The sequence below is a fragment of the Rutidosis leptorrhynchoides genome, chromosome 5 (genome assembly GCF_046630445.1).
Source record: "Rutidosis leptorrhynchoides isolate AG116_Rl617_1_P2 chromosome 5, CSIRO_AGI_Rlap_v1, whole genome shotgun sequence".
NCBI classification, from domain to species: domain Eukaryota; kingdom Viridiplantae; phylum Streptophyta; class Magnoliopsida; order Asterales; family Asteraceae; genus Rutidosis; species Rutidosis leptorrhynchoides.
Genome location: NC_092337.1, coordinates 286,169,174 through 286,190,119, shown reverse-complemented (window position 1 = coordinate 286,190,119; position 20,946 = coordinate 286,169,174). Strand labels below are relative to the sequence as shown.

Sequence of the window (20,946 nt, the reverse complement as noted above, 5' to 3'; positions counted from 1 at the left end):
TTATATTTAATTGCACTTCTAATTATCGCATTTTTATTTATTGTTATTGTATTTAATTGCACTTTTAATTATCGTACTTTTTAATTATCGCAAGTTTATTTTATCGCACTTTTATTATTCGCAATTTCATTATCGTTATTTACTTTACGCTTTAAATTAAGTCTTTTATTTATTTAATATTTTATATTTGGTTTTAACTGCGACTAAAGTTTTAAAATCGACAAACCGGTCATTAAACGGTAAAAACCCCCCTTTAAAATAATAATATTACTTATATATATATTTGTATTTTTATAAATTAAACTAATATAGCGTTAAACTTTGATTAAAAGATTTTCCCTGTGGAACGAACCAGACTTACTAAAAACTACACTACTGTATGATTAGGTACACTGCCTATAAGTGTTGTAGCAAGGTTTAAGTATATCCATTCTCTAAATAAATAAATATCTTGTGTAAAATTGTATCGTATTTAATAGTATTTCCTTGTAAAATTTAATAGTATTTTATACCCCTTAGCTTTAACTATCACAAGGTCACGCCATTATTAAGCCAGACATTAATGCGCCAGATTATGAAATCAAAGGACAAATCCTACACATGGTAACTAATCAATGCCAATATAGTGGTACGCCAAAAGAAGATTCAAACGAACATCTTCGTACCTTTAATAGGATCTTTAATAGGATCTGTACTCTATTTAAAATCCGAGAAGTGGAGGATGAACAGATCTATCTCATGTTATTTCCCTGGACTTTAAAGGGAGAAGCCAAAGATTGGTTAAAATCGTTACCTGAAGGGGCGATTGATACATGGGATGTTTTAGTTGAAAATTTTCTTAAAAAATTCTTTCCGGCATCTAAAGCCGTGAGACTTCAAGGAGAAATAGTTACTTTCACGTATAAGCCAAATGAAACTCTATATGAGGCGTGGACAAGATTTGGAAAGTTGTTAAGAGGATGTCCGCAACATGGTTTAGACACTTATCAAATAGTACAAATATTCTACCAAGGTATCGACATTACTACACGAAAAGACATCGACATAGCAGCTGGTGGTTCCATTATGAAGAAAACCGCAACCGAAGCTCACAAAATTAACACAGCCTCCCACTCGCATGAGTGGCACCAGGAAAAAGATATCTTTCGTTCATCTAAAGCGGATAGAGCCGATTCTAGCCATGACTTTGATTCCGTTTCCGCAAAAATAGATGCTTTCGAGAGACGAATGGAAAAGATGACTAAAGATATTCACGCAATACGAATCAGTTGTGAGCAATGCAGTGGACCACACTTAATGAAAGATTGTCACATTGAGCAAACAATGGAACAACGTGAGAATGTTTCCTACATGAACCAAAGGCCGGGAAATAATTATCAAAATAATTATCAACCGCCAAGGCCAAACTTTAATCGAAATAAAAACATTCTTTACAATCCAAATGGACCCAATAATAACTCGTACAATCAACAAGGTCCGAATAACCAACCAACTCAAAACAATACTTTCAATCAACAAAAACCTAACTTGTATAAACCACCACAACAAACCAAAGAGAAAAAGCCAAATCTGGAAGAGATGATGGCAAAGCTAATGGAATCTCAAACACAATTTATAACATCTCAAACCCAAAAAAATGAGAGGTTTGATCAGTCATTAAGAACTCAACAAGCTTCCATTTTGAATCTAGAAAAATACGTAGGTACTCTTGCTAGCATGATGAGTGAGAGGGAACAAGGAAAGTTACCGAGTAATACTGAAGTAAATCCTCGGAATGAGAATGTTAATATGGAGTCAACAAATTCTGAAAAACCAGCTCCAGAAGATGGGAAGGTTTTAGATGTGAGTAACAATGAAGAAGTTACAACACCACCACCACCCGAGTATGTAAAGCCAGTGGTGGCACCATACAGACCACCCATCCCGTTTTCAAGAAAAGGAGTTAAGTATGAGCAAGTAATAGGTAATAAAGTTTGTGATACCTCTGGAAAGAAGAAGAAGAATAAGAAAGTGCAAGAAACAAAAACCGTAAAGTTAACCCGGTGAAGACAGTTCCACCAAAAGTTACACCCAGGTTGGGTGATCCGGGTGAATTTTTTGTTCCTTGTCTACTTAGTGATTGTGTCATGTATGATGTACTAGCAGATTTAGGTGCGAGTGTGAGTGTTATGCCTCTTTCATTATATAAAAGATTAGGTGTAGGTGAGTTAAGTCCAACGAAAATGAGTGTTCGAATCTTTGATCAAACCATTAGGCACCCAGTTGGAATTGCTGACAACCTACCCGTTCAAGTGGGTAATTTAACCTTTTTAGTCGAATTTATTGTCATTGACATAGAAGAGGATTCAAACATTCCTCTAATTTTAGGTCGACCATTCTTAGCGTCCACCGGGGCGTTATTTGATGTAAGAAAAGGTAGAATGACACTTAGTAATGATGAAAAATCGATCACTTTTGTAAGTCGAAAGTCTAAATCCCCACCAACCAAAACCGTTGAACCAACAAAAACGATTGATAAGAACCATATTGTTTTACCAACTTCAACGGTAGTGCTTAACAATAATAAAATGCCTAAGTGTGGGGAAAATGAAGTAACACCTGATGATGACCTGATAACAAAGAACCCCATTGTTGATAATAAATTAAATGACTCCGTTATTAACAGTTCAATGAAGAAACTTATTAAATGGATTCGTGATGCTAGAACCATGGGGAACTTTAAGTTATGTAACCGGTTAGTATCCAATCTTTCGCCTAAAGAAAAGGCGAAACTAGTTGAATTTGTAGATATTACACAGGAATCCGACCAATGGCTTAAAGCAAAAGTCACAGATATGCAAGTTGATTATGGTCCAAGAGAAATCGACGATGAAGTTAATCACAATTTCGACACAACAGCTACCTAAGTGTGGGGAGATTCAAATGTTCTAAAAAGAAAACGCTGTCTAGAGTTAGTTGTTCTGTTCTCGTATAGTTCCGAGAATGGAATCCGATTGGTCTTTTCCGCTAGCAGACACTAAAGAACTAGTTTTCTTCCCCCATTCTGAATTTTTGTTTTGTAGGTTTTGTATTAAATTAATACGCATTTTTAAATTTAATTTTTGTGTGACTTTTAAAAAACAAAAATTACTTTATTTCATTAAGTTTAAAAAATGATTTATAAAATTCATCGTAAAATTCATTATTATGTATATAACTCATTGTTAAAATACCTAATGAGATACTTACTTATCAAAATATCATGTTAACTATATATATAACCATATATATGCCATCAATTAGTTTTTACAAGTTTTAACGTTCGTGAATTTCCAGTCAACTTGGGTGGTCAATTGTCTATATAAAACTTATTTCAATTAATCAAGTCTTAACAAGTTTGATTGCTTAACATGTTGGAAATATTTAATCATGTAAATATCAAATTCATTAAATATATAAAAACATGGAAAAGTTCGGGTCACTACAATGAAACTATCCTAACAAGGTTTGCTATGAAAATTTGACAAACTGTCATAAAAATTCTGCAAACTCGACTATCATCAAACTGATCTAGCAAAGTTTGCTATAAGAATATTGACAAACTGTCATAAAAAGTCTACAAATATCATTGGTCGGGCCAAACAGTGGCTAGTGATATGCGACAAATCATAACAGTCATTCAAAATTCAAATCACCCAACACATATGACCAACCTACGATATAGTTTAGATGGGATGGCATCATGAAGGCTGATACCTATGATTGACATGTTGATGATCACATGTTGAATTCCCAAACCTGCAATTCATGATAAATATAAACTCATATTACTCAAAACATTGACATGTGGTACAAACTTGAAAATCACAAATAGATTTAACGAACACTGTAACATTGGCTATTAGTTGAAAGGACCCGTTCATATACATTATAAATGATTCACAATAGTTGATTACATCGTTAATTTGTAATTTTCGTTCTGAATTCTCGTACGTTATCACTCAACTAGTGTCTCGGTTTCGGTTTCTCGAGCGCACGTTCGTATGTTTAGAAAACTAACACTTTACGTTACGCGAGGTGTACCTTTAACAATAATTAGACTTACTCTTCGATAAATTATTTTGTAAAAAAATGTAACTTGTAAAATTGAGCGTTGTGGTCATTTGCTTCTATAAATCAGTGGCTCGTTGTTTATCAAAATATATTATTTTAAATCAGGAAGTTTTATGACTAAGTTAAAATATATATATATATATATATATATATATATATATATATATATATATATATATATATATATATATATATATATATATATATATATATATTTTTTTTTTATTTTTTTTTCATTTAGAATTATAAATGTATACATAATATATACGTTTAAAATATTTATCTAATAATATAATATTTGCCATTTCAAAACTATTTATATTTCAAAGATTGTTATATATAATCATTTACATAATAGAATTTACTATGTTGTAGCATGTTTACGTTTTTGAAACACTATATATATAAATTTATAATATAAAGCTTTAATTGATTTCTTCTAATATTATATAATCAATTAACCTTTATAATAGATTACAAAACTCAGTTTTTGAAATCATTTTCATATATTTGAAAATAGATCAGTCGAACATTATGAAAACCAGTTCTCCACTATCTTTTGTCTAACCCACAACAATTGACACATTTGTTCTTACCTGTAAATGGTTTTACCATTTATTCCGAATATCGTTAAAAATAAGAAGATTTCTCAAATCAAAGTGGACCTCTCAACAGAGACTCGTAATCATAATTCAATGTATCTGATAATTCAATCATTTGATATAATATTCTAATCTATCGATAACATATTATGGCAATTACGTTCATGTAAAGTATTGTACATCTAACACTTTATTAACGTTTTCAAGTTATAATATATATATATATATATATATATATATATATATATATATATATATATATATATATATATATATATATATATATATATATATAATCATATCCATTTAATGGTTCGTGAATCGTCGAGAACAGTCGAGGGGTAATTGGTCATATGAACCTAATTCAAAGTTTTTGAGATTTCAACATTACAGACTTTGCTTATCGTGTCGGAAACATATAAAGATCAAGTTTAAATTTGTTCGGAAATTTCCGGGTCGTCACATTAGTAAGCCACTTAAATGATTTGAAAAAATGAATGCAACCTGTGGAAAAAGTCAACCTCTAAAATGATCTTTTGACTCAATATTTAAGCACATATTGTGTTTTAAGCAAAAAAAGTACTAACCAATGGAAAAGGAGTTGAGTGCAGCGAAATCAAATATTATTTGACAAATGATTACAGTAGATATAAAGTACCAACCTGGGTTTTTGATTCAGGCTAAATTTCAGCTTCAAGATCATCATTTGCATCATATATCATATAGTTACATCAAAACAAACCCTAATTTTAAGTACCAACAAACATACAAAACCCTGAACAATCGGTCAATGAATAAAACCCACATATCTTAACAATTAACACATAGTTACTTGATGAATAACGGTTGAGAGATCGGAGTAAGCAATAAGAAGTCGATTGAAGGGATCGCTGCATCCCCATCACCTCTACAAGTGGATATCATAGAAATAAGTAATTAAGAAATTACATTCCTTTTGTTAAAGGTGAGAAAGATAAACATGGCAAAGCTAATAAGAAGTGTATGCACCTATATAGCAGCTAGGTGTCAATTGAAAGGAAAATGTGGCATCACCTAAGTTAAAGAAGAAGATGAGATAAGACAAAGAATTTAAAATTTAGCTAATTGAACGATTCAATAGGTTAGGCCCACACAAGAAGGCATGAAACTCAGTGGTTTTGAAAAGCAAGGGATGATGGGTCGGGTTTTTCCTTTCTAATTTATGGGCATGGCACATTGCCAAATATTAGTGGGTAACAAATTGGATATAAATACAAAGAGTAGCTTGGTCAAATAAAAAGTTGACACATGTCAGTGCAATGGAGATGCTTACACTTAAAATTGCCTACTTCTTGTGTCACTGTAAAATTCGGTTCAAACTATGTCCATGCAGGCGGGTTAAATTAAACGAACGAACAAAATGAGTGACCCGAACCAGTTTGCTGTTCAGCCACTACCTACTTGACACGTATCAGATGCTAAGGTTGAAGTTGGAAAAAACTTCTTTATGTATAATAGTAAGAGATAAGATAAGATATCTATTAGAGCACACGGTATTCATCACTCACTGTCGCTGTCCTTCAAAATCGACGCCGAAAATCGACGGTCGCCGGGCACCGCGACGACGTCGATCCCAGCGTCGATCTCCACCATCTGTGAACCGACGGTGGGTAAATCGAGCCGTTTTGAGGTTGAATTTTTAAATTCTAGCCGTTTAACGGCTACTTTGGTTTTTTATTTATTTTTATCTTTTCTTTTCTTTTTTATAAATAACACACTTTTTTCTCATTTTAAACACACAACTTTATATTTATTTATCATTTTCTCTCTAAAATATTCAAATTATTTACCATTATCGAAGGTAAATAATGGTATATTCTTCAGCAACCCGCACGGTCTTACGAGGTGAATATAATGAGACAACTAATGTACACGTGCATCGTAATAAACAACATCATTATCGAAGACAACGGATACAACCTTGCTGAGAGTGATTGGGTAGTTGAGCTCGTTCAACATATACAACGTACTTGGATCGATAAGTGCGACGCTCGTGCAAGAAAAACAAGAGAGTTACGTGATAGAGAAGTGCATGAAGGCTTACGATCTGATTTGGTTGAACATTTGTGAGATCTTCGAGACGACTTATGAATTTTATGAGACGAGTTATTACGTTATCTACTTTATTTTATGAATGTTTTGAATAAATGTAATTTAGTTTATTTTATGAATTTTAATAAATGTAATGTAGTTTATTTTATAAATTTCACTTTAGTATTTTGTTTTTTTTTATATTAAATTAATTTAAATACAATATTAAAAATCAATTAAAAAATAAAAAATTAAAAATGAACACTGAAATGGACACTGTGGATACTGTGGACACCTTCAACTTACACACTGTCAGTCAATTTCATTGTCCAAAATGGAAGCCGAAATGGACACTGAGAAATGGACATGAACACCTTGTGCTCTTATTATTCATAACAAAACTAATATTACATCAATCACTTTTAAAAAATCGTGCATTTCAAAACATAAATCATTAGATTCAAAAATTCATTTAATATGATAAGTTCGACGAGAAACGTATCACCATTTCAACTTGTACGATTAGACAAAGCTGATAAATCTGACGGGAAACGATTATAATAAAACTGATATAGAATAGAAGCATCAGATAATTCATTCAAGCAAATGTCAAAAGATTCTGGACGCAAAGTGTTCTTGATTTCTTTAACCGTATTCGCAATAACAGAAGGATTACCCAATTCGACAAACACAAACCCAACGCCCAACTGAGAGAGCTTAGGGGGTGTTTGGCTTAGCGCTTTGAAAAATGATTATGCGTTTTAAATAATCATAATCAAATAATCAGCTGTATCAAAACGTGATTTAGTTTAATGTTGTTTGGATTTGATTAGGTTGTTTGATATCGCAATAATTAGATAATTGATTTTTTGAGTGTTTGGAATATCAGATTATTTCATAACTTACCATGTAAATTTACCAAAAGGGGTATTCCTTTTAAATAATAAATATACATATCTTATATGTAATAAAACATTTTGTAATTTAAGTAGTATACGGTATACATATATTAGTAAAAACGTGTATGTACATTTTACTATTAAAAGATAATATAAAACAAAATATAAATAAATTAATGGGTGCAGTAAGCTTTTGGTGTGGCAATATGTAGCGGGTAAAATTGCCACGTAGCATAAGGCATGAGTCTTTGAGGGTACTTAAGTAAATTTAACAAGAAATAGATAATGCGTTTTGGTTGCAGTAAGGCCTATGTCACTGTTTCAAAACAGCGGTTAGAGGCAATTAAAACGCAGAAAAGCAAGTTTAATTTTTTCTTCCCAAACACTGAAAAAAAATTATCCGCATCTTGCAATCGCAATAATTAAAAAATCACCCTCAAATCGCTAAGCCAAACACCCCTTTAGAAAAGAATTTATGAATAAGCAGAACCTTACCCAAATAACCTACCATTTTGCTTTAATGTTCTCCTTCGAGAAAAACTTAGACAGGATTTCGGACACGACAAGCCAAGTGTGACGAAAGAAGATAAAGGCATGCAGAAAATGGTTCAATAACGAGCAAGTCATCCGTGCAGGGGTGTTCGAGCAAGACTTTATCAATGCATTATTAATGAGTTATAAAATAAATAATTCAAACCGAACTTTTAATGGCACTATGTGAATGATATAAATCTTATGTATGACACTTTTATACACGATAATAAAGCCTTTGTGATTCTTGGACCCGTAGTTCTAGTTCGTAGAGGTTAATTTTAATAAAGTTGTTTAAAACACTTTTATACACAATAGTAACAAACTTAAGAGGTGTTAAAAATATTCTTAAAATCAATAATTTGTGACGGAGGGGTTGTATAAGTATAACACTTCTTTTGTTGCAAAAAAAGGAAAATTTACTAACAAACTTTTTCTGGAAAAGAGAAACAAGATACATGAAACAAACGCCGACACAACTTGAAAACAAAAAGCTAAAACCTAACGACAAAATCCGAATTAAAGCTCATTAAACTCGAGCCCCGCCGAGAGTCAACAAACAACACGACGTACAAACTACAGTACGGAAAAAAAAAATACGTTAAAAGTAACAACAAAAATCAATACCACATAAGTGGTGCATGGGGAGGTGAGATGTAGACAATCATTTCCCTATCTGAGAATATAGACGAGTCATTTATCCACCAAGAGTGATGACACTCTCAAAAGTGGAAAAAGTCATCCCTGTCTCTATTCGACGGATAGAGAGATTGTTTTTGAGTGGACCTCCGTCAATAAGTAGGAAAAAGTTAAAAATAAAAAAATAAAATAAAATTTAGACGTCATGAAAGTGGTAAAATCAAATTTTTATGAATTTTAAATTCTGCATGAAATTTAATTTAGACTATAAGAGTAAGTCAAGTAGCCAATAAATCGATCTTTCCTATCGACGAAAAAAAAAAAAAAAAAAAAAAAAAAAAAAAATGTTTGTATAAAATAAGTTTAACACTGAAGGGTACATTTTGTAACTATTCAATTTCAACTGAATGGCAAAGAAACAAAACCTCCAGTTTCTTATCTCTTTTCATGTCGAACAATTCATCTGCATTACCTTGCAGACGGCAGTAGCCAGGAGAATCATGTATCTCTCTTGGCAACTGCCCACCAACACCTTCAATCATATTATATCATCATCATTATCATCATCATCATCATTAAAACCCTACAATTCAATTTCTACTCTCTGTTGCCTTTCAAATGCAACCGAAAAGACTAATTCCACAAAAATCAATATCAATAATAATAATAATAGTCATAGTAATAATGGATATGGTAGTGGTGGTGTGCATGTGCCACGTCAGAAGTACATCGCGATGTCAAAATCAGAACTGTTAGACGCGATTCTCCTCATGTTCGATTCACCTAAAGAGAAAGATGATTTCATTTTAATGTCATCGTAAGTTAAAACTATCACAACTATATAATTTATTTTCCCGATTAATACCTTTTTAGAAGTATACTAGGGTTTTGGCTAATTCGAGTCCCGTCAAATTTGATTTAATCGGCCAAAGTCTCAAAATTTTAGTATGAATTTAAATTTAAGTTTTGGTGTATTTGAGCAATTTAACAGTTATGTTTATGATTTAGACACAATCATGTTCAAAAATTTTTTTTTTTTATATATTTTCCCGTGCAATTTTAAAATTTATTACTTAAATGATTCCAATCCTATTCACCTGGATTTGGCCCTGACTGATCAATCCATGATTAGCGATTTTCACAACCTTGTTTGTACTAATTTTTACCACATTCATTTGAAGACTTACATTTTTTGCAATATTTGTAACACTGTTATATGTTACTCCGTACATTTCGATGAAACTATTTTACCTAAAATTGCAGGAGGAATGTATGTATGTTACTTGCCAAAACCATGTCACATTTTGATATAAAAATGTTAACCCTGTCGTTATTAAATAAATAAATTGTTTTTAAAATTGATGATTGATCATCTTTACAAAGTAGATACTGTTCATATGTTCCAGATGTTGTTGAAATATAGGAAATAATTATTGGTTCGTGTGATTCAATTTCAGGTGCTTAGACTCTATTTTGCATGCTGAACATAAAAGCATTTTAGAGGAAATGCGAGCAGATTATGATCTTACTCATTCTGCTCCTCCGAACACAACTAGTCACGACGGTTCTGAAGGAAATTCGAATACTGACGAGAAGAATTCAACCATCGATTTTTCAGAAATATTAGGATTATCAAACAAAAATATGGATAATCCCGTAGAAGCCTCAAGGTTTGTTAATGAAGTGTTAATTAGAATACTAATAAGAGTTCATACATAGTACTTAGAAACTGGTATATACAGTTTAGATAGATTGATTTATTCAAAATTTTCCATGTAGAGTTCCAGTTGACACCCGTTTCCAACGTGCTTTTATTCAACTTCTTTACAATGCTCAATTTGAAGAACTTTCGGCTGCTGATTTGATGCTGACATCAGCATTAAATACTGATTATCTACTAACTCTCCCAGTTTACGTTGACTGGAAGAAAGCATCAGAGTCTAAGGCAATAATTTTCAGGTCAAATATCTGATTAACTTATATGCTTATGCACTTTGCTTCGTCGTATAGTTGTTTGTCATTGCATCTAACTTGGGTTCAGGCTTATTCTTTGGATAATGTATGCAGGTCTCTGTTGACCCATATGTACTGACCCGTTTCATCATACAGGAGGGGCTACGCAACGGAGAGGCAAAAGGGTCTACTAATAGTTGAAAAACTCGATTACTTGCAATCCAAGGTTCTACAAGTGCTTTTCTTCAGCATTTCTAAACCATTAGGCGAAATCGCCAAGTGGATTGCTAAGGTAAATTGCTGTACAATGTTCATCAATATCAATATACCTTATGGTTTTATGGCGTACTAACTATGACCCAAAGTCTATTGTGTGTATCTAACTATATTTTGTTTTATGGCGTGTTCAAACTTTATGTTTATTGCTATATTGCTATTGATGTATTCAATGATTTATACATCATATAACCAGTAATTTTTATGAATTGTCAATCGTATAAGTTGCCACATCATCTGACACGTCAAACACATCATGGAAGGGGTATCACGTCAGCAGATACTTTACTTAACAGGTTTGGTACATACTATAAAATAAAATGAGTGTTTGATACACACAATAAATCAAAAGATACAACATAATAGACTTTAGGTCATTGTTAGATACATTTACAGACACTAATTCGTTTTAGGTACTGTGTTAGGCATTTGAAAGGAGCATCGAGGGACAAGATGTAGAGGTATGGATAAAAAGGATGACGCTTTGGTTCAAGGAAGTTCGACTTTTTAGGAACTCATACATGTTTGATGAATCTTCGATGCCTGATAATAATAATATCGTAGGGATTGATCAACTATCGAATAACGACAATCTTCCCATATGGCTTGCTGCACAAAGGGCAGTAGCTCGTTATGAAGGAATTTTGTCATCAGCTGGTCCACGTGGCAGGCTCTTGAGGAAATTGCTGACGTGGACAGGACTCATACCCTCTATGCCAGAAAAAATATTCAACCTCGATTCTGATATCTCTGCATCTGAAGCTTATTTGAGGTTTGTTGTAGAATTACCAATTACCATGTTATCCTTTCTAATAATAATTTCATAAAATATAAAATATAAAAAAATACACCTTATTTCCAAACGTCAATTAGAAAACTTATGCTGACTCAGTGTTGTGAACGGCGGCGGGCGTCTCGGCCGACTACTCCGTTTGGTGACTAGCCCGTCCTATTTCGCCCAATGACGTCTAATTAGTCGGTCAACACAAAAATGCCATGTGAAAGTCACTCATATTCTGTCTGAGTCTGTTTAAGTCGGGTCTGAGTCGGTCAAAGTTAGGTTAAAAATTTTAATATTTTTTATACTCAGATTTTGTGGCCTATTATATGTTTGAAATATTTACGTGTGAAATATATATGTTTGATATATTTATATATGTTAAATGTATATATTACTAAAAGTCAATGTTAGTCAACGTCTTATTTGACCCCGACTCGATCGACTAGTTGTTTCAAATTCCCGACCTGCTCGTCTTCGTCTCACGACTTTTACACCCTTTTGCTGACTGTTGAGGAGAATACTAATTAATATAATATAATATAAATGTTTATGCAGGCCCATTTTCTTGTCAAGGATATCACTTAGTGACATCTGGCATCCTGCTTCTAGAAAATTCTGTGAAAATAATCCTTGGAAAATGTTGAAGACTGCTTTTTCCATAATTTTGTCACGGTCAGTCCTCCAGGTATTACACTAACAGCAGTTTCCAGTTACATTGTTAACGTCTTCAGTGCGTGATGATATGTACTTGCACATAACTATGCGTGATGTAATAACTTTTAGCTGTTATATGTGAGGTCTTTTAGATTTTAACTTCACCTTGATATATATATTTTTTCAAAACATTGATAAAGAACATAACATGGTTTTACATGTATATAGGAGCCTGCATTTCAAGAATTGATTTTGCTGTATACGAAAGAAATCGAGGAAAAAGAGAACATTGACCAGTCGTCTCCTGTATTGCAGTTGAAGATCTACGAGAAGATCCCTATTCCTGATTTGCCGGTGAACACTTGTCACGATGATCAACTTATTTCTACCCACCTTCATTTTATGCTTCGCAAGCAGATTAACTATAACGTCTTTTACTGTTTTGCAGGTCATATTTCCTCACAAAAAGCTCTCTTTTCGGATCTTGGACACGGTAAATACAAGTTCACAATATAACATTTGTGTATCTGTTTGTTTTAGAAAATTCAGCATATCATATAATCATATTCTCAGTCAGAAAGTATATTGAGATTGAGATATTTAGATGCTTGAATCGTGTGTTTGATTGTTGCAAAGGTACGGTTAGATGTTGCTACACTCTTGGGGCTGTTGGCTTATTTCATAAACTACAAATTTGAGAACATATTGTCTTCACCGTAAGTATACTTTCACTTTTTTTAATTTTTTTTAATTTTTTTTTTTAATTTTTATTTTTTTGATATATAGTTCATATATTTGTTGGTTTTTTTTCATTATGTTGCTTTTGTACTAATGAAATGCAGTTAATAACAACTGTTCATTTAACACAGATCAGCAGTACTTCTGGATGTGATTGCAGCAAGTGCCCTTGTGATATATTCATCTCGAATAATTCTAGGCTACAAACAAACATGGGATCGATATCAAGTAGGTTGACAAGTTTCTTTGCAAAATAAAGATTTTGATTTTTTTGGCCTCATTTATCATAATTATTCTTTTTTTTTTTTTTCCTCTCATTTCTAGTTGTTAGTGAACAAAACGCTTTATGAGAAGACTCTAGCCAGTGGTTTTGGATCTGTTCACTTTCTTTTGGATGCTTCTGAACAGCAGCAAGTGAGGATATTTTATGCAAACAATATTTTACTTAACAAAGATTATTGTGGTCAAATAAATGAACTTAGTTTAAGAGCGTCTAAAAAGTATATTTAACGCAGTAATACTAATGTTAAACAACCTTTCCCTACTTCATATTCTGATCTTCCTTTGTGAACGTTGTGTGCAGTACAAGGAAGCTATTTTAGCTTATGCAATTTTACTTAAAGCTGGTGGTGCCCAGGTTTGCTTTTTCTGTCCTAATTATTCTGTTCTATGATCTATGATAGCGCAACGCTGTTAAGGCATTATGCAAATGAAAATCCGGGTAAAGGGATTGAACCAGCAAAAAATCTGACCCAGGGACCGGGAGTGAAATGGATAAGATACCACAGGAACAGGGAACGTAATTTACTCATTAAAAATTTAGACTAATACTGTTTACATAAATCATAATTAAACTGTTAATTATTTAGTATAGAATCGAAAAGTTTGACAAAATTATGTTAGCGGGCTACTTAAACCGGTCTGGACTGTTGTGAACCGTATTTGAAGTGTCCAAATAGACCCAAACTGATTATAACTCATTATTCAACCCGCCTATCTTACCCCAAACTACTGCTTAGGAAGCACTAGTATGTGAGCATCCAAACGGTTCTACTTTTAAAGACTCTTGATGGCATCGCAAACATTTTTATATATGTGGCAATTGACATCTGCTAGTAACTTTTTAACCCTTATAACAGAATTTAAGTGTCTTCATATTATTTGCAGGTTACTTTTGCAGATAGTGCTCAAGACCAGTGTGAAAGATTTATGTATGATGTGTTCAGAAAGAAGGTAATACCGTAATACATTATTACTTTTTCTGTTTAAGATATACAGATTAGGATGACATCTTTAGTAGATAGATTTTGGCATTCGAAAGAACATACATTTTGACTGAAAAATGAAGGGTCATAACGTGTTGTGCTATGTTAGTTGGTATGCTGACTTGTTTGTTTTACTTTTATAAATTTTACTATATTAAACCTGTTTACAAAAACTATTAACATAATACTGTGTTTTATAGTAAAAAATGATGTCAATAGACAAAGTTGTTTTGCTTCTTCCTTCAATTTACACAGATCGATTATCTGATGTCTGTACATTTACAGGTCGAAATGCCAATAGACAAAGCAATAAAAACTTTGATGAGATTGGATCTTATTATTGAAAAAGAAGTTAGTGGAAAAGTTGGATTACTACCAATTCCTTGTTCTGAGGCCTACATGATCCTCAAACAGCGTTGGAACAGTTTTGTAAGTTAAGTTTGTTCATACTTAGGTTATACAGAAGGTGTACGTATGTTTATGGTCAAAACATTGGTCCAGCCATTGATACAAACATCATCCAAGATGGTTCACAAACCTTTGAATGCGTTCATTGCAAAGTACAAAAAGAAAAAGAAAAAAGCAGGCTGTCCGACCAACATTAACATGGAGACGAGCAATGAGTGAAATAGCAATGGTCTATTTGATGTTAATTTAAGGGCCAGTTTACCCCGTCATATAGTGATTCGGAAAGGTATACTCTCACCCATGTATAGTGTATATTATATTAATAGTGGCAACTTCAAAATCACTTTTTGGTTCCTATAGCAAGAAACCCATTGTGTGTTCGCTGTTCTAAAAATATAGTATTTTCTTTATTTGTAACATTATATATAGTTTAGGGGCCAAAACAGAACTTTCTAATTAAATCATCACCGTCTTCGTTTACGCACGATATCAATCCTAGTTTCATTCATTCATATAATTATTATTTACGTATATTATTTATCAATATTAATATTCTACTATCTTTTAAGTATTTGGAATTATATATAACTAATTAGTATAATATTATTATGAGTGATGATTCAGATTTGTTATAAAAATTGAAGTTTTTGGTCCCAAAACATTCGGATATAGTCGCCGAGTTAAAACAGTTGGTTTTGATGGATATATAAACATAGTTGCGTAACATAGCCAAATTCTAATTAATATTTAATATTCAAGTTTATAATTGGATTTACCATTAAATATCAAAACTTGTGAAGACTTGCTGCTGTTCCTCAGTTCTCACAGTTGGTTTTACTCTCTGTTTTTGTTTATTTTTTCAACAATTTTTCTTTGTGAATCATATGTGTATGTATATGTATTCATTACTCCCTATTTGGACATAAGTATAGAAAGTAAATTGTGGGGTGTATAAGAACAGGGGTTACAACACACACATATATAGAGAAATATAAAAGTACATGTATCAACTAATATATAAATGTAATAGGTGGGATTGAATGGCTGAGAGGGTTTGGACTTTGGAGGGTTAAAAACGGTAGGTATGTAGGTTGTAGGATGGTTTTGTTGGGATATTTTTCCCTCATACACAAAAACGTATAGAAGGCCTTCATGTTTACTTATTCTAGTTTAATTAGTTGAAGATTGCATGGATAGTCCTGTGAATAGTTTTAACGGACTCAGTTAAACTTCGTTAAAGTGAGGATGAAATTGGGATTTAAAAATGCTTTTAAGGATGAAAAATGCAAAAAATAAAACACACGGATTAAACGTGCAAAAAGTGAAAAATACAAGGATGAAATGGACAATTTTGTCTTTAATAAATAAATACACCAAAAATGGAACCAAGACTACTAGAATGTAACAGACTTTAACATACGTTACATGACTATGAAAAATTTAACACTGGAGTAAAGAAAAAAAAATCTCTGCTTTACACGCACCCGAAAAATAATATTGCTATGAACTTAGGAATTGGATAAGTTTTTTTTTTTTTTTTTATCACACATTTAGACAATGTAGAATGTGCAAGTGAGAAGTGCAGGTTGCAATTATATATCATGTGTGAGTGGGTTTAGAAGGGCATATGCATTCAGGATATGGATTTTGGTAAAACGATTCTTCGGCCCTGAACCGCGCCCGTCCTTTGATTCCATCTGGTGCACCCTCTCTTTTTCTTGGACCACCTTGCCTGAAAATGTAGTTATTATCATCAATTCATTAATTCTTAATTTTTAACATATCACAACGTCAGTAAATCTTACAATACTTTTACTCTGTGTTAGTCCATATGACAGCAGTCAACGTCGTTGTAAAAGACACAGGTCGGGACGATTCGCTCGAGTAGGAGATGAGATGGGGACAAGTCGGGCGTTAACCAACGTTGACTTAGTAATAAATAAATTAAAAAAGTATATATTCCACATAAATATATGAAACATAAAAATTTCAAAGATTCATACACTAAATGAAACACAAATTTGTTAGACCGAGTTTTTAGGAGAAATAGGACAGGCTAGTCCATAAACCGACATGACAGCCGACGCAACCGACTTTTGCACCAAGGATGGGAGTTATAAATAAATGATGTATACATGGGTGGAGCTTTGTGAGCAAATACTTGGAACATGATGTGCCTAGTAGAAATCAAATTACTTATTCGCACACTCGGGTGAAAAACTGAAAGAAACGAAAATTTGTTTTCTACAGAAAAACTAAATAATTAAATTGGAAAAAAAAAAACTAGCAAATAGTGAAATAGTACACCCAACGGCAGAAATTACTTAAGGATGCAAATACCTTTTCTGATGCAGGTGCTGAACAAGATGTTGTAATGATAACCCCTCCTCAATTTGTCCACTTTCTAACTTATCAAATATTTCCACTAGACCCTTCCTGGAAATTTAAAAAAATATATTCCAAATACCGTTGTAAGGTCGATTACCCAAAAAAAAACAAAAAAGAATTTACATAAAAACAATTTCTATCTAGAAAGATATATTTTAGATAGACAAACTAGTAAATAACAGTCCAATTAAATCAAAATATTTTTATTTGAATAGTATAGTTTTCCTGAAAGTACCTCTCAGGAGTAATAGTCTTGCGGTGACCTAAAAATCGGCGATGACCTTCAACAGCTCTCGCCATATTACCCGAATGTGTTGGTATGAACACATCACTCTCTAAAGATATTATATAATCAAGTGCTGCAGTTTGAGATGCATGATTCGAGTACATTCTCAGCTCTTCCTCAGTTGCTATCATTTCCTGTCAATATTAAAATCAATTTTTCAATATAATATAGAAAAAATTATTAATCGATATCAATGAATTAAGTCAAAATAGGCAAACCTTGAATAAAACATTCGGGAAACGAGAAGTGAGCTCGGAAAGATGAAGTTTACCACCGTAAATTTCTCCAGCAGCAACATATACAACCGTCGATTGAGGATAACCGAGCGCCTGAAGAAAAATCCCGACCTCTTTAGGAGTTAACGGGCATAAACCACTGATTCTCTGCTCCGTGGAATTAATATTCTTTATCTTCCAATGGCTTGTGTGCTCCCTGCAATAGTTTTTAATCAGATAAATAAAAATAAATTTTTTTTTTTTGCATTCTTTAAATATATTAGACATAATTACTGAGATAGTCCGTATGATTTCACTCAAATTGTTGAAATAGTACCCCTAGGGTTTATTTTTGATCTACTTGGTCCTTGTGGTTTTCAAAATGTTGCTGAGATAGTCCTTTTGTTACTGAGATAGTCCCTGTGGTTTCAGCAATAGGGACTATCTCAGTAATAAAAGGACTATCTCAGCAACATTTGTAAAACCATGAGGACCAAGTAGATAAAAAATAAACCCTAGGGACTATTTCAGAAATATGGGTTAAACTACAGGGACTATCTCAGTAATTATATCAATATATTATTATTTTATTATTATTATTTATTATATATATATATATATATATATATATATATATATATATATATATATATATATATATATATATATATATATATATATACATTATAAAACATAACTTAAAATTTTTTTACCTTAACAACCTGAGCTCTTCGGATTCAGCATCAGATAAGCCATATGTACAACCAGAGAAAGCGAGCATATCTTTCTCGTATCTCAGATGGAGAGAAATATATCTTCCGCTACGTGATCTGAGGCGTTCGACTAGCTTCTGCGTGTGGGACCATCATGTATGTATGCTCAGGGCCTAATAATATAAAACAAATCCCCATCGATGACTTCTTAAATGCCACGACTTTTGGGTACACATATACAGCTATGCAATTTCTCAGACTCAACAGGTATCATATCAGTAATAATTATGGGGCAAAATAGGCTGTTTTCGTATATTTTGGAATGGGTCAAGTCGGACTGGATTAATGTGGAAACGGTTTTCACCCAAATCTTTTGAGTGATTAGTGTGCTACTATGATTTGAGTGTTTAGAGTGTTTAATTTATATCTAATTTCTTAATAAAGCAATTTAGCAGGTTGCATCCATTAAAAATAAACCGTAAGTAGTTTTCAACCCTCATCATTTTTAAACATTTCTATCTCTGTCCCATTTCACAAGTTTGCAAGATTGAGATAATAAATATCCTGTAATCGACCCACTCATACATAAATATTTTCTTGATTATATAAATATGACTGAAAGAATTTTTTTATGGCTTTATAAGATAATATAACATACAGAGCATACAATAACTATATGCAAGCTCTCAAAGTTAACCCCTTTAAAAAACCGTGCACATTATTTCAGAACGTTCTCTTTCTAGGTCATCACAGACAAGTGTCAACCAGATGATGGTAATATGATGGATAATTTCAATTTCAAATAGTGAGGTTGATCTATGAAGGAATAACATACCTTTCCAAGGGTTTCAATAGAGGGAGAAAATCGAAGAGATTGATAAAGAGCACGGCAACGTAATCTCTGGATATCAAGTGGTAAATCATTGTTTGCTAATCGGGAATCTGATTTTGCAACATGAATCACCTGGAAAAAGAAACAGCCATGGCTAAAAAAAAAAATGTATAACTGAAAATTCTTTAAACTATGTACTAGTTATAGTCATTAGTTACATACCTTATATTCGTCCCATAATTTGGTCATCTCCTCATAGTAACCTAGACTACCCCAAGATGTAAAATGCTTCCTTACTCGAGGAACTGAGACCACCTCCGGAGGCAGCTTTTTTACGACTCTCACATCCCGTTTTAAACTATCGATGAAATAGTTTTCATCAAAGATATCCGAAAATAAACTGCAAAATAAAAAATTAGCATACAATGTTAAACATATGTATCTGCGCCTAGAGAAACATAGAAATCATAACATACGAAATAAGCAGCAGACGTTAAAAAATATACCTTTTGTCTTGCCAGAACGAGCGTTTATCAAGTTCGGGAATTACTAAGGTTGCATTCATCATCCTTGACACCGCTACCATATCAGCAATCTATCAAAAAATTAAAGAAACTTAACTAAATAACTAATGTTTGTTTTGGTGTACAAGGATATAAATAAAGGTATAAGACATTAATATTAATATTAAAATTAAAAGATAGAAAAAGTAGTAAAACTAACACCGGTACGCATTTGATTCAATCCTCCATTGCTTCTAACTGTAATATAATGATCAACTCCTTCAAAAGCTGCTAAAGTTATAGTAATTCATTATCTTAAATTCTACAATTTAGTGTAACAAATTATTATATAATTAATTGATGAAATGAAATGATACCTTGATATTTAGAAGTAGGATTTATACATGAATGTAAACCATCACCAAAAGGAGCTTCCCAAAGTTTTTGTTCACTTACCTGTGGAACCTAAAATCTATCAAATGTAACGAATTTCTGAATTATAAAATCAATCACATTAAAGAAAAAAGAAAATAGATAATACCTGAAGATGAGGGTGAGATACATGAAAATAGTCTTGTTGAGATGACAGCCGTATATTTAGGTAGAAATTGAATATGAAAATGAACAAGATTAATACCACAAACAATCGAACAATTATGAATGAAGATGGATATGATGAAGATGATGATGATGGTTTCAATCTAAACATTCTGATTCTCAGTAACCGCTTAATGAATCAGATCTACTTTGAGTTGTGATTTTGGGTTCAAACAGGATCTACAAGATGAATACACTTTGGGTAAATTGTAAATTCCGTCCCCCTGATCTTACAAAGTTTCAAACTGGACATTCATATTTCTGAATTTGATAAATCTTTTCATTAAAGTTGGTCTTATTTTACTATTTTGATTCTTATTTTTCTGAAAATATAAGAAAAGTTTTTTTTTTTTTTTTCTACAAGTCACTTACAATTATGCTTCTCATTGATGAATCTATAAAAACAAACTGAATTTGATCATTCAACTCCATATATCCATATCCAACGTTGAAAAAGATGCGGCACGAAAGACGGTCACCCTTAAAACGTCGAGACGTGAGTCG

General features: G+C 32.4%; 2 protein-coding genes and 1 long non-coding RNA gene across 3 annotated transcripts; 1 reads left to right on the top strand and 2 right to left on the bottom strand.

Moving 5' to 3' along the window:
* Positions 1 to 3,401: 3,401 nt before the first annotated feature.
* On the bottom strand, positions 3,402 to 5,846 carry LOC139850440 (uncharacterized). Its single transcript, XR_011760035.1, has 2 exons — positions 5,357 to 5,846; positions 3,402 to 3,777 (listed from the first exon to the last, which is right to left on the bottom strand). It is a non-coding gene; the product is annotated as an uncharacterized lncRNA (long non-coding RNA).
* A 3,397-nt stretch (positions 5,847 to 9,243) lies between these two features.
* On the top strand, positions 9,244 to 15,320 carry LOC139847035 (uncharacterized). The gene is made up of 14 exons (XM_071836631.1): positions 9,244 to 9,650; positions 10,291 to 10,503; positions 10,613 to 10,792; positions 10,943 to 11,078; positions 11,488 to 11,834; positions 12,399 to 12,528; positions 12,726 to 12,851; positions 12,946 to 12,990; positions 13,134 to 13,213; positions 13,367 to 13,463; positions 13,560 to 13,649; positions 13,819 to 13,872; positions 14,403 to 14,468; positions 14,786 to 15,320. The coding sequence occupies exons 1-14, from the start codon at positions 9,334 to 9,336 to the stop codon at positions 14,936 to 14,938; spliced, it is 2,034 nt and encodes a 677-aa protein (XP_071692732.1). The 5' UTR covers positions 9,244 to 9,333; the 3' UTR covers positions 14,939 to 15,320.
* A 988-nt stretch (positions 15,321 to 16,308) lies between these two features.
* Positions 16,309 to 20,676, bottom strand: LOC139847447 (O-fucosyltransferase 38). Its single transcript, XM_071837117.1, has 11 exons — positions 20,387 to 20,676; positions 20,223 to 20,310; positions 20,066 to 20,133; positions 19,849 to 19,937; positions 19,565 to 19,742; positions 19,346 to 19,474; positions 18,511 to 18,647; positions 17,801 to 18,014; positions 17,532 to 17,716; positions 17,249 to 17,344; positions 16,309 to 16,640 (listed from the first exon to the last, which is right to left on the bottom strand). The coding sequence occupies exons 1-11, from the start codon at positions 20,552 to 20,554 to the stop codon at positions 16,508 to 16,510; spliced, it is 1,485 nt and encodes a 494-aa protein (XP_071693218.1). The 5' UTR covers positions 20,555 to 20,676; the 3' UTR covers positions 16,309 to 16,507.
* Positions 20,677 to 20,946: the final 270 nt, after the last annotated feature.